This window comes from Spermophilus citellus, assembly GCF_964194105.1.
Source record: "Spermophilus citellus genome assembly, chromosome: 1".
Lineage (NCBI taxonomy): Eukaryota > Metazoa > Chordata > Mammalia > Rodentia > Sciuridae > Spermophilus > Spermophilus citellus.
Window position 1 is genome coordinate 222,290,522 of NC_138182.1, and position 15,001 is coordinate 222,305,522.

The 15,001-nt window shown below is 31.6% G+C and overlaps 1 protein-coding gene across 7 annotated transcripts in view; it reads right to left on the bottom strand.

Annotated features, from left to right (window-relative positions):
- Positions 1 to 274: 274 nt before the first annotated feature.
- ZFYVE16 (zinc finger FYVE-type containing 16) overlaps positions 275 to 15,001 on the bottom strand; it is a 41,816-nt gene continuing 27,089 nt past the window's right edge. For all 7 annotated transcript variants that reach the window (XM_081279985.1, XM_081279989.1, XM_081279987.1 and 4 more), the window contains 7 exons: positions 13,907 to 14,011; positions 13,383 to 13,530; positions 11,261 to 11,341; positions 6,554 to 6,716; positions 5,646 to 5,751; positions 4,558 to 4,725; positions 275 to 3,018 (listed from right to left, as the gene is read on the bottom strand). In XM_081279985.1, the coding sequence (XP_081136111.1) occupies positions 2,860 to 3,018; positions 4,558 to 4,725; positions 5,646 to 5,751; positions 6,554 to 6,716; positions 11,261 to 11,341; positions 13,383 to 13,530; positions 13,907 to 14,011 (930 nt within the window). In that variant the 3' untranslated portion in view covers positions 275 to 2,859. The remainder of the gene's footprint in view (positions 3,019 to 4,557; positions 4,726 to 5,645; positions 5,752 to 6,553; positions 6,717 to 11,260; positions 11,342 to 13,382; positions 13,531 to 13,906; positions 14,012 to 15,001) is intronic.

Genomic DNA, 15,001 nt, shown 5'->3' on the forward strand with positions numbered 1-15,001 from the left:
AACCTATACAGCACAGTGAGTACAATATATTGTACACTTGAAAAAAATTACGGGAGAAAATAAGAATATACTTATTTGTATTTGCTGCTACAGCACCTAAATCTTGGAATAATTTATAAGGAACAAATAAAAATGATTACCTGTTGAGACTTGTGGATGGGAAGAACAAGGTAGATGTGTACAAGGTGGGAGGGAGTTTTAATATTTGTTTTTTAAATCATATTTACATAAAACTTTAAGTCACAGAGAAGAAAAATAAAACCTGGGATGAGTTGGAAGTTTGTTTTATTTCAAGATATTTTCTTTTAAAATTTGAGTCACATCATGAAAGTTATGCTTGCTATTAAAAATAAATGCTCTGTTCTTTGTTTATGAACAATACCTAAATCTAGATTGCTATACACCTAGGCAGTTGAGAACCATAGTCAGGCTACTACTTTTATAATTAAATCATAAGATGAAACATCCACACAATACAATTTAGAAACATCCACACAATACAATTTAGAAACATCCACACAATTGATTTAGAAAGGAAATTTGAGTCTTTCTATAATATTACAGATTTTTCAGATTTTCAGCTTTTGCCAACTTCACTGCCCAGAGTTTAATAGGTTCTCTGATGCCTTCTCATTAATGGTTTGGCCGCCTCCTCAACTGTTTTGCAATCACCTAGTCAAGATTCATGTCTATCACAGCAATCTAAAACTTTTGCTATACATTAATCCTCTGTTTAATACATTTAGCTCCAAGAGGGAAAGAACTGTTTATTCATTTTTAACCAATGACCTAATAAAGTGCTCTGCACATAGCATGTACACAAACACACACACAGTTTGCTGGCTAATAGTTGTATACAACAGATAGGCTACATTTTACTTCAGATTTCAAAATTCAGAAAAAAGAGAGTTGTAATAAAAGGTATACAACAAAAATAGATCATTGTAGAGTGAGTACAAAGAACCATTCTATTTCTTTACCTTAAAAAAATTAAAAATCCAACTTTAGTTTCAATGTGAAGAATATGGCCAAATAAGTAGCAAATGCTTTCAGAAATATATGTCTATAAAGAATACTTTAAAATGTGCCTTCAAACCTTGGGTGTAGAATTCCAATTTTTATTGAAGGTAGAGGCTTTATAAAAACAAATCCAAAACTATCCCATCATGGAAGAACCTTCTACCCTTTGGATGTTTTAAGGAAACTTTAGTATTTATAAATTCTGCAATTGCATCACAAAATAAGTGTAAACTAAACTGCAAAACAAACACTCTAAATAAAGAAAACATAAATTGAGTTTCATATGTAATTGTCTTTATCTTACACCAGTTCAATAAATTTCACAAGTTATAATTTGTTGCCATTTTATTTAACATCTGTAACATTTACACTGTTATGAACTAGTGATTTCCAGAGGAATGATATTTTCCTCCAAATAGTGTCTTTGACTAGTACCACAGATGTGATCCAGTGGAACCAGATGCCCAAACATTAAAATTCTTGGTCTCTCCTAGCATGAGACCTCAGATCCTGAGTTATAGACTCGATTTAATTTATAAGAGGTGCTTCACAAATATTTTTCTTATTACAGGGTTATATAGTGTAGTTTCTTTTTCTTCAGACTACAATGAGTGTTTTTGATACAAAAAAATATATATATATTACACATACAAATAAAAAAGGCATTAAAATAATTGATTTTATATAACTTAAATGACAGGAATAATATATGCCCTTTTTCTTTTCTTCTTCTTCTTTTTAAATGTTTGCAGTAAAAGGGAAAGCGCTACAATAGTTTCAAAAACATAGACTTTAACTTCATTCAATATTCTATTATAAAAAATAACTATTATATAAAGAATTGAAAATACGTAAAAGTAATTACTTCATTAAAATTGATAATGTACTGGTGTCAATGAAAACATGTAAGGTTGTCAAGATATTTCTAAGAATTAACATGGGAAAAAAAAAACTTGTTTCAGGCTTAATATATTGCTACATAATGACTATTTGAGGGGTACTCTGGCCTTTTGTTAATCAGTGGTAGAAGTGTTAAATATAGTGGTATACTTTCAAAGTAAAGGAGAAAAAAATAATGCACTATGATACAAAAATATTGCCTATTTATAAATTATTAAATTCTTATAAAACATTCTGAATCATAAGTTGCTATAAAAACAAATACTTAAATATAGAAGCACAAAACCCTAAAGCACCCATAATCATTTTAAGAATACCCATTTAATCAAGAAAATGATATATATATATAAAATAAGTGAGAAGAAAAAAAGCAATTAATCCAAACAATCAGAGTTTATCTAATTATGGAGGGAGGTCTCCACTCCAATTATACAAATAAGTTATCAGTTTTATTCAAAGAATCATAAGTCAAAGATCTTGAAACTGGTCTGTGCCATTGAAATACATTTTTAACAGACTTTAGAAACCAGTATCCTAACTGGCATATACACAAAACAGACATTTCCTTCATAAGGTTACATCTGAATAGAGCCTTCATTAAAATCATTCTTGGTATAAAGAGGTATAACTAAGTGCAGACACTTTGGCTTAGCATTTAAATAATGCTGTAAATGCTACAGATTTCTTCAAGGTATAAGGAATCCTTGTCATTTTAGTACATGTATTAAGTGTAAAGCTTCAAAAACTGTGGATCACTTAAATTTTTAGGTATTTAAATATTGTGCTAATGATTTTAAAAGATCATTCCTGCCTAAAAAGCAAAGCTTATATGTTTCAAACATCAAATATTTACTTTTAGTGTTTGTGGCATTTCAGCTTTAGTGCTGGAGTTAATTTTAACAAAACAGTTTGCAATATATAATACAGCACATTCTTCCATTAAAAAAGATTTTCTATAATGAAAAATACTAATTCTATTTCTAACGATAAACTAGAATTGGAGGTCCCACCGTGGATCACAGGTATCAGAGCACTATCAAGGTCATTTAGGTAATTCTGAGGAAGAAGTTGACCTTCAGATCCTGCCTGAAATTCAACCTGGAAAACAAATATTGATGAGATGATCCTAGAAAATTATCAATCTTGTTTAGCTCCATTGATGAAGATAAATTTTAAAATATCCTAGAATATTCAGCATGTTAATAAAATACTTGATATATTATTTATTAAAAAATCCTGTATTCTCTTGTATTAATTCTATCCATCTATTACATAAATTATAATTGTTCCTCACATATATATCATAAATATTGTCATAATTTTATACTTTACATTTCCTCTCAATGAATATATAAATACACTGGCTGCGGTTATGAATAATTACCAATATTACCTAAATAAAAACACCATGGTATTAAAGATTTTTCTTAGAAATATTTCAATTTTGTTATTGCAATAATATTTGATATTAGAGTTTAATAGTGCTGATGAAAATTATATTTTAATACATTTGAATAAAAAAGAAAACATTAGCAATGCTTACTCAAATAACAATTCATTATCAGGTGCTTCCTTGAAAAAAGAACTTTTAATAGTGTAATGAAAACAAAACTTCCTCTTTTCAGAAGTATGAATATAACACATCCTGGCTAGAGAAAAGAACACTGGCATAAGGATGCACCCATGTTTAGATTAAGTAGTCTAATGAAAAATCTGCTTTGAAAAATCTATATTTCCAAATATATAATCAAAAAAGTTTGATTATATACTGTTATATGCTATTATAAAAAAAGTTTGATTATATACTGTTTTGATAAAAAAGAGCACTCTCAAAAATCATTGGTAGAAATATAAATTAGCATAATCTCTATTTGGGACAATAAGGCAATGCCTATTGAGCACATACCTGGATCAAGCAATTCCAGTTCTAGGAATTTTTCTTATGTCTATGCTCACACTTATACACAAGCAAAATATTGTAGAAAACCTAAATTTCAATCAACCTATAGCAAATAAGCATGAAGATCTGGTTAAATAAATTACTATTTAACCAACTACTCTGCAATGTTAAAAAGAATTTATGCTGTTACATAATCCCTCCATGGTCATAGCAAAAAAAAAAAAAAAAAAAAGTTTAGCTGAAATGATCTTTTTTATGTATTTGCTTTTAGACACTTTAAGTTTTATTTAAAACATGTGAATATAAATCTAGTCAGAATAAGTAAATTTAAAAACATTCCTATTAAGTAGGATAGTCATGGGCGGGTCAGCAAATTATGGCCTGCAGCCCAAATCTGGTCTCAATGGGTACAGGAAATTTCATGGATAAAAGCCACATTTCATTGTTTGCATAGAGTTAGTGGCTGCTTTCTAACTATAATGCAGAGTTGAACTTTTGTGAAAGAAACCAAACAGCCTACAATGCCTAAAATATTTACTATCTGGCCTTTTACCAAAAAGTATGCTGACCTCTATTGCACAGATTAATAGAAATAATATACATGAATTTATAGCACACATTTGATGCTCAACAAATTTTGGCTCCCTTTTCTCAAAATAAAAGGCTAGAGAAAAATCTTTTGATTATTTTAATATATGATATATGCATTTAAAAATTCATCACAGAAGCATCCTTACCATATCAGTGTCAATAGAAACTCTGAGTCCAATTTTATTCATTCTATTACTCTTTAGTGTTTTCAGGTGAGGGCAGAGTGCAGCACTACAAGCCATGGCTATTTCTTTTGCAAACTGGTAACAAGTTGATAAAATAGATAAATCCTGGTCTTTTAGAAAGTAAAACACCTGAAATGTATTTAATTAGGACAAGTCATGATTAAGATTCAAAGTAACTTTCAAAATGAAACAATTAAGCTCTACATGGAAGGCTGAAACAGGAAAATCACAAGTTTAAGGTCAGACTCAGTAACTGTGACCTTCCTCAAAAATAAAATATTAAAACAATGTTTTCTTATTCCTATATTCTCTCTGATTTCTACATTATAAGTTAAAAATGTATGTATTACATAAGAAATGAATGATGCCAGTGGGATGTGGGGGGAGGAGGGAAGTGCTGGGGAGCAATATTGGATGAATTACATTGTTATATTGTGTTTATATATGAATATGTAACAACAAATCCCATCATTAATTACAACTATAATGTAACAACAACAACAACAACAACAAAATGTGGGGTGGGGAAGAAATGAATGACCAATTGCCAGTTGCCTGACCAGGGGAGATGGCAGAAGGAGAATAAAGAAGCAGATTAAGGGGCTAGGGAGTATACACATCTATAGTTTCATTACCTCTTCTTTAAAAGAAAACAAAGTTAGAACATGCACAAATAACTTTCATTACGTGAATGCTGATTATAAATGCATGTCAATAAAATATTTTATTGTAAAATAAGAGAAAAATTAAAATAACATATTACAATACAAAGATGGCAATGTTGCCAAAACTGAACCATTAGCTGGCAGCAGTACCATCATGATGATAGCCTAAAAGTACACCTAGGGGAAATCTATATCTAGTGTGTAAGAGACAGGCTAGGGCAGAAATATGCATGTGCCTACCAGTGTAAAGTAAAACAAAGTAAAATGTGTATTAAGCTACACTTCAACATTCAGAGGTTGAGCATGCACCATGTCTAAAGTCAAAACACAAAAACCATATCCAAACACAGAATGTAAAGGAAAGCGATCTCCTTTCTCTGTTACCTCAGTACACTTCACAATCTTCTCATCAGTTTCAAAATCTGCTTCCAGTTTTATTTTTTCACTTGGAAATCCCTGTAATGATATTCCATCCACTGAACTGATAACACTGCAGAATAAAGCAATATAGTACGATTATTAGCATAAAAGTGCTTCTCTGAAATGAATTATTAGATTTGAACAAATGAGATGAGAAAAACTATGAAAGTCCTACATTTTAAGCAGCAACAAGATGTCTCAATTATATACAAAATAATTAAACCTGCAGCTCACTTATCATGATTTCTTGACTGTAAAACAATTTTTTTCATTCATCAATAAATATATATATGTCCTTCTTCATATATGTCCAATTTAGACCTAGGTTTAAAAGGCTTTAAATACTCTTCTAACAGAAAAGATGTCTCATGAATTTGAAAAATCTATTTTGGAATCTTTTAGCATTAGCCCTTAGCCCCAGAAAGAAATACAATGATTAACTGAAAAGAGGAAGAGTGGCAGTAATAATCTATAAGGTCTCTAATGTGTATACTAAATTTAGTTTGTATTTATAGTAAATCAAAATGATCCAGACTTACCCAAGAGAATGCTTACTCATTTGACAGAAAAAAAAAAATTTACCTTTTCTCAGCCCTGGCAGCAAGCTCATGCTACTACACAGTGGATGTTTTAACATTAGCCCTCTCCCAAATTGCCCATCTGTTAACAGCATCCTGCCCAAGAAAACCCTTATGAGGCTGGTTAAGTACATATTTGAAAAAAACAGGCTGTATTTATTAACTGGAGCATAAGTATTTAAATTAATGGCATAATCCTATATTCATTTATAAAATATTTAATTTATTATAAGAATGGTTTTATCCTTCCCCCTACATCAAATCAAGTACATTTTAGTAACAAAAAATTCCTACCCTTTGTTTCCCTTTTCTTCAGAATCTACCCAGCAGATATCCACATATTCTCTTAGATCTACTGCATCAACTTTTCCACAGGTAATTTTAAAGTCTTTTTGCTCTCGTAGAGCTAGCCGCAAACCGTCCATGGTCTCTGGAGTTATCTGTACCATTAAGCCATCTAGAAATGAGAGTTATGTTTCACATTTATTTTGCCAAATATCTGTTTATATGTCTAAGCCATAAAACTTACTATCAAAATATGTTCAGTATGAAGGTTTTAAATACTTTGTTAATTATCCTAATAGTGGTCTTCCACTAGAAAATAAAAATATGAAGTTAAGAATTCATTTTTTTTTATTGGTTGTTCACAACATTACAAAGCTCTTGACATATCATATTTCATACATTAGATTGAAGTGGGTTATGAACCCCCAATTTTACCCCAAATGCAGATTGCAGAATCATGTCGGTTACACATCCACAATTTTACATAATGCCCTATTAGTAATTGTTGTATTCTGCTACCTTATTCATTTTTTAAGGTTAAACAAATAAAGAGAAGAATTTGTGCTTCTGGCTATGATGAATTTACTGCTGAAGAATAATTTAAGAAGATTATACATAGGCATAGTGGTGCATGCCTATAATCCCAGCGACTTAGGAGGCTGGGACAAGAGAACTACAAGTTCAAGGCCAGCCTCAGCAACTTCATGAGGCCCTCAACAACTTAGAACCTGTTGTTTAAAAAAAAAAAAAAAAAAAAAAGGACTGGGGATGTGGCTCAGTGTAAAGCATCCCTGGGTTAAATCTTTTTTTAAAAAAAAGGGGGTAAGGGCTGGGGATATAGCTTAGTTGGTAGAGTGCCTGCCTCGAATGCACAAGGCCCTGGGTTCAATCCCCAGCACCACACACAAACACACACACACACACACACAAAATTAAAATAAAAAATAAAAAGAATATCATACACAATAATTAAATAGGATTTATCCCAGGGATGCAAAGATGCTTCAACATGACAAAAATCAATGAACTAAATACATCACATGAGGGATAAAACTATAATCATCTCAACATATGCAGAAAAATATTTAATAAAATTCAAAATCCCCTCATAATAAAATCCTCAATAAATTAGGTATAGAAAGAATGTATCTCAACCCAATAAAGGCCACAACTAACGAACCTATACCTAACATCATACTGAAAGGGGGAAAGCTGAAATGATTTTCTTGAAGATCAGGAACAAGACAAGGATATTCATTTTCATCACTCTTAAATAACATTGAAATTTTGAGCCAGAGCATTAAGTCAACAGAAAGAAACAAGGGATATCCAAATAGAAAAGGAGGAAGTCAAAGAATGCCTGTTTATAGATGACATGATTTGATATACAAAACAAACAAACAAAACACCTGTTAGAACTGATTAACAAATTCAGTAAGATTGCAGGATACAAAATCAATACACAAAAGCAGTAGCATTTTTATATACCAATAACAAACTTGTCTAGAAAGAAATCAAGAAAGTAATCACATTCACAATAGCATTAATGACAAAATTTCTAAAACAGGAATGTATTTAACCACAGAACTTAGTGATTTCTACAATAAGAATTACAAAACACTGATGAAAGAAACTGAAGATGACACAGAACAATGAAAAGACATCTATATTCAAGGATTGAAGAATGGATGTGAGGGCATCTGGCTGTGACATCTGTCACCCCATTGATCACGAGGGTTGATGCTGCTGATCTGGCTGGCAAAATGGGTATTCCCTTCCTCCCTCACTGCTCCACATGCATCCCTCCTGAAGCTGTATGTTCAAAGATGACAACTTTCCCCAATAGAAAAGCACCTTTCTTCAGTGAAGAGTATACAGGTTACAGTGCTCCGTGCTAGAACCTTCAAACAAGCTCTCAAGGATTGAAGAATTAATATCATGAAAATGTCTATACTACACAAAGTAATTTCCAAACAGCATGGTATTGACATAAAACATAGAGATGAAAGAAACAGAATAGAGATTCCAAAAATAAATCTACCTGTATACAGCCAACTGATCTTCAACAAAGGTGCCACAAAGAGACATTGGATAAAGGACATCTCTTCAATATATGGTGCTGGGAAAACTGGGTATCCATATGCAAAAGATTGAAACTAGATCCAATATCTCTCACCATGTACAAAAGTCTACTAAAATTGGATCAAATACGTAAAGTAAGAAGTGAAACTGAAACTACTAGAAAAAAACACAGGGGACTTCAAAATTTCTATATAGGTAATGATTTTTTTGGATAAGAACCAAAGCACAGATAAAAAAAAAAAAAAAAAAAAGCAAAAATAAATGGTATTATAACTAACAGGTTCCTGTACAGAAAAGGAAACAACAGAGTAAAGAGACAACCTACAGAATGGGAGAAAATATTTATAAGCACTTCATTCAACAGAGATTGACATTCAATCCATTTGAACATACAAAGAACTGAAAAAATTTCGACAGTAAAAACAATTAACAAATGAGCAAATGATCTGAATAAATATTACTCAAAATAAGATATATCAATGGCTAACATGCATATGAAAAAATGCTAATGTCACTAATCATCAGGGAAGTGTGAATCAAAAATCACACTGGGATATCATCTCACCCCAATCAGAATGTCTATAATCAAATTGACAAAAAAACTAGTAAGGATGTGGAAAAGGAGGAATTACTATTGGTAGATTACGTAAATTAGCACAGTCATTAGGAAAACAATATGGAGGTTCCTCAAAAAACTAAAAATAGAACTATTACATGATCTAGATATTCCACTACGGGTCTATTTCCAAAGAAATAAAATAATTTTAACAAAGAAATACCTGCACACCTGTGCTAATGAAGCACCATTATTAATATTAGCCAAGATATGAAATCAACTGAGGTGCTCCTCAACAGATGAATGAATAAAGATGTGACATACACAATGGCATATTATTCAATCATAAGAAAGAATGAAATCCTGTCATTTGTGGCAACATAGATGGAACTGGAGGACATTAGGAGACTAATCCAGGCACAGAAAGACATTTGTCACTTGATATTTGTTTTTGTTCATATGTGGAAGCTAGAAGAGTTTATTTCATAGAAGTACAAAATAGGATAGTGGTTATTGGAGGTGGGTAGGCGAGTGGAAGAGAGGTTGAATAACAGGTATCAATATACAGTTCCATAGGCAGGAATAAGTTCCAATATTCCACATATAGAAGGGTGACTATAGCTCATAACAATTTACATATATTTTATAAAGAACTAGAAAAGAAGAATTCAAAGTTTCCCAACACATATAAATGATAAAAGTTTAAGGAGAAAGAAATGCTAATTACCCTGATTTGATCATTATACATCCTATACCTGTATCAAATTATCATATTGCAGTATACATAATATTTACAATTATTAAATGCCATTTAAAAATGAAGGAGGAGGGGCAGGGGTTGTGCTCAGTGGTAGAGCACTTGCCTAGCATGCACATGGCACTGGGTTAGATCCCCGGCACCACATAAAAATAAACAAATAAAATAAAGGTACTGTGTCCATTTCAACTAAAAAAATATTTTTAAAAAAATGAAGGAGGCAGGCTGGGGTTCTGGTTCAGTGGTAGAGCATTTGCCTAGCATGTGTGAGGCACTGGGTTTGATCCTCAGCACTACATAATAATAAATAAATAAAATAAATGTATTGTGTCTATCTACAACTAAAAAATAGTTTAAAAAAACGAAGGAGTGGGAATCTACAATATATAAAGCTATATAAACTACAGGGCAGTTAGAAAAAAGACACATGGCCTAATATAAAAATGGGTAAAGTGGTAAACAGGGATTACACAGAAAAGGTCCCGTAAGTGCCCAATAAATACAAAATAAGATGCTCTACTTCTAAGTGAGTAGGAATATGCTAATTATGACCATATTCAGAAATACCTTCCAGATTGACACAAATTAAGTAGTCTGATTATACCGTGTTTGCAGAATATGTAAACTAATGAAAACTCTTATACATTCTGATTGTGAGATAAATTGGTACCATCATGCTGAAAAACAATTATCCCATCTTGTAAAGTTGACCATTTATTAATCTATTGACCAAGAAATTCCACTTCTACATATATATTCTAGGAAAATTTTTAAACTTACATTCAGTGTCCACACACACAAATAAGAATACTATTAGTATCACTGTTTGTAATAGCAAAAAAAAATCAAGAATTATCCCAGAAGTTCATGACCAGGAAGTGAATATACTGTCACACATTCACAGAATATTTAATAGTACTGAAGATGAATAAGCTATAGCTGCAGGCAACATATACATAAATTTCAGAAACACAAATAATTTTTTATGAAAACAGTTCCATATGACTATATGAAGAATATCTTTCATAATCTCCAAAATAAGCATATTTAGGTTACATATTGTTTGAGCACATGCATATTAAGAGTTAAAACAAAACAATAGTATTCAGGGAATACTATTCTTAGGGAAAGGAGGTTCAAGAAGGCTTAAGGAGACCCAATACTGCTCATGTTCTAGTTCTTGGACTGAGTGATGATTTCACATTAGTTTGTGCTACTATTCTTTATAATTTACTTTATTTTTGGTAAGCATCAAGTACATTTTTAAAGGTAATGGAAAAAACAACTTTACATTAAAACAATCTAAAAGTGAAGCACATACCTTCAACTATACTGGACTTTGCAAGGAATCCTGAAGATGATTTTAGGGCGCCATTGAATACCACAAAACTTGCACCTGTCACTGATAATGACATAAACAATTATTTATGCTTTAACCTGCTCATTTTATATTATATTTGTTAAATTTAGATTATGGAGCATACAAATTCTGAATACTCAATGTATATTAAGCTTATAACACTTAAATTAAAAAATTAAAATATTATATAAAATAATTTAATGTTTATATCTAATAAACTATAGACTATTGTACTATTTAAAATGTTTATGTTTGTGTTATGAGAGTATGGGAAATGAAACCTTCACTACTGGAGAAAATAAAAGTTAAAAAAAATAGAAGTCTCTATGGAGCCTTAGCTTAACAATTATCTATTAAAATTATGAATGTAACCTTTGCCACACTAATTGTACTTCTAGGAATTTACCCTGTAGATAGGTTCAACAGTGAACAAAATGGCATGTGTAAAAGATTATTCACAGTAGCATTTTTATAAATAGCTGAGGATGGGTAATAATGTATGTCTATCAGTATGGGATAGTTAAATGATGTATACATAAAATGGAAAGTTATGTGGAATGTGAAAGCTCTTTACCAACATAGAATAATCTTCAATATGTGTTAAGAACAACAAAAAATCAAGGTGCACAATGGAGCAAATGTTATGGCTTGTCTAAAACAGTGGGAGTTAAGAGATTATATGTGTGTGTGTGCATGTAAGTGTTTGCTTAAATATAGATTAAAACAAAAAATGTCTTTGAAAGGATATATAAGAAACTAATACTGGTTTGACTGCATGTAGGAAGACAAGAGAATGGCTGGGTGGTCAAGGTAAGAGTTTTTTTTCACTACTATTTATATTGTATACCTTTTTTGAGTGTTAACACATGAATGTATACCTATTCAACATTAAAAAGTTGTAAATATTTTAATGACAAAAATGTCAATGACATGTTGTTAAAAAGCAAAACGCAAAAGTGTAAAATATACAGTGTAATGCCATCTAACCTGTGTATTAAAATAAGAAGAAAATATACTTAAAATACCAACAAATGGCCTTGTCTTGGCACTTTTTTCTTTTACTTTTTTTTTTTTGGTACTAGGGATTTAAAAAATATATGTATATTTTTAGTTGTAGATGGACACAATACCTTCATTTTATTTATTTATTTATTTGTGGTGCTGAGGAGCAAACCCAGTGCCTCACACACCCACTGAGCCACAACCTCAGCCAGGTACTAGGGATTTAACCTGTGGGTGTTTTACCACTGAGCTGTATCCCAGCCCTTTTTATTTTTCATTGAGACAGGGTCTCAAGAAGTTGCTTAGGGCCTTTCAAAGTTGCTGAGGCTAGCCTTGAACTTGCGATCCTCAACTTCAGCCTCCTGAGCTCCTAGGACTACAGGTATGTATCACCATACCAGGATCTTTTATTACTTTTTAAGATATATTTTCCAAGCTTACTAAAAATGAGTATACATTACCTTTATAGTCATGAGAAAAAATTTATTAGCAGTCAGAATACCAGATTACTTTAAATATGTTATCCTATAATAATGTATTAATTTTAAGGGATACTATCTTCCATTTTCAATTTGTTAGGTCCTTTACTGCAAGGGTTTGTTAATCACAGCAGTCACTGAGGCCCTTCAGCCAAAACTGAGCATAATGTCACCCACAGAAGCTGCTCACTCTACCATTTTTATAATTTTTATATCTGCAGCCACTTATAATTTTATAATTCATTCTTCATTTTTTGTCCACTCTATGCTCCCCAAATTATAAGAAATTGGGACAGAGAATGAACCAATGTGGAAAATCACCTCATTCCAGAGAGAAATCACTCATAGACCTCCACCTTATAGGATACACTAAAGAAGATATCAAAAGAAATACAGTCTTCCAAGTCTTTAAACCTAACACAGTTAGAGAGAAAAACACAATTTAGAAGCATTTTTTAAAATCTATTGTTTGTATAGCTGAAATTGTTTAAGTATACGGTTTTATCACCAAATCAGGAAATAAGTAAAATGTGTATATTCCTCCTTTGAAATTAATTGTATTAATTGAGATATCTTTGCAAATTAGGAATCATGACTCTCACCTTTTCTAGAATGGCCAGTGGCACTACTGGCCTGTGTTTGATAAACACCATCATTCTGTACACAGACTAGATGAGAATCTGCTTCTGTACTAAAACTAGCTCCAATGCTAATGACGTGCTCATTAGAAGAATTTATCACTTTCATTACCTGGGGGGGAAAAAAACAAACAAACAACATGTGTTCAGAAAAATTTTTTTGAACATTTTATATTGATTCCAGGAGTTGCATTCCTGACCACCTTCATAATTATCAAGCTTTGGTCTGGACAACTCTCTAGAAATATGATAAAAACCAATGTTTTAAAATAAAATTACCTCAATTATTAGATAAAACAATGAGGGGAAAAAATGGAAAACCAGCATTAAGCAAATTCATTATTAGCAAATAAATTCTAATGTTTCAAGAGCAGTATTCATTGCTATTATATATTAGCCTAATTCAAAACAAAAAAAAAAATTAATGTGACACAATTCTAATGTTCAAACATTTGTCTTTAAATTTTGAATGAAGCAATTATACTCACATCATTGTATTTTTTCCGAGGTATTTTTATACAGGTTTTTCCCATTTCCATATGAATAAATAGCTGATCTATATTATGCAAGGTATATTGGTAATTTCGAAGGTCCTATGTAAAATAATCACAGTTCCATAAACCTTAAACTATTATCCATGAACATTTACCCATCCATTAAATCCTTTTCTTAGTATCTATTACTTTAAGGTTTCTGAGACCTAACTATCAAAATGCCATCCAGGAAGCTAATATAAACTTTAAAAACAACAACTAAATCTTTTAGCTATTCCACAACAGTAATAATGAATATCATTCTCAGGAAAAATACTGTAATATTTTGAGTTATCTCTACTTTTTAGTTAGAGATCTTCCAAAACAGAAAAAGTCTTTGCTATGGTTTTTATAAGTATTCCCCAAAGGCCCATGTGTTAGTATTGGCCACTCGCCTGGGGTACTATTGGGAGGTGGTGGTCTATTTGGAAGGAAATTAAGCCATTGGGGGCATGTCCTTGAAGGGATATGGGGCCCCCAGCCCCTTCCTGTTTTCTCTCTTTGCTTCCTGGCCATCATGAGGTGAGCAGGCTTCCTGCGCCAAGCACTCCTGCCACAATGTACTATGTTCCCACAATCCCAAAGCAATGGGGCCAACTGACCATGGGACAGTTCTGAAACTGTGAGTCAAAATAAACTTTTCTTCCTTATAGCTTGATTATGTCAGATATTTTGCCACAGTAACAGACAGTTATAAACTCAGCCTTCAAATCAGACTTGGATGGACAAAAGTGAATCCACTAAGTACTTTTCTACGATAACAGGCAAACACAAATTACAAAAATTATAGATAGAAATGAACCTCAGATATCACCTAATCCAACCCTTCTTATTACACATGAGGAAACTAAGGCAATAATTTTCTATAAATCATAAAATTGACTTTTCTAACACTATTTCTAAAGCTTCAACAATTTTGTAAGTCTGTACAGAGATCTCACATTACCTAAAATAAGAACTGCAGAATTAGCCCAAAGGCAATTCAATTCAGGTATGCATAAATTAGGAGATACTATGTTTTTTTTTAAAGGGTGACTCATGAAAAACAGA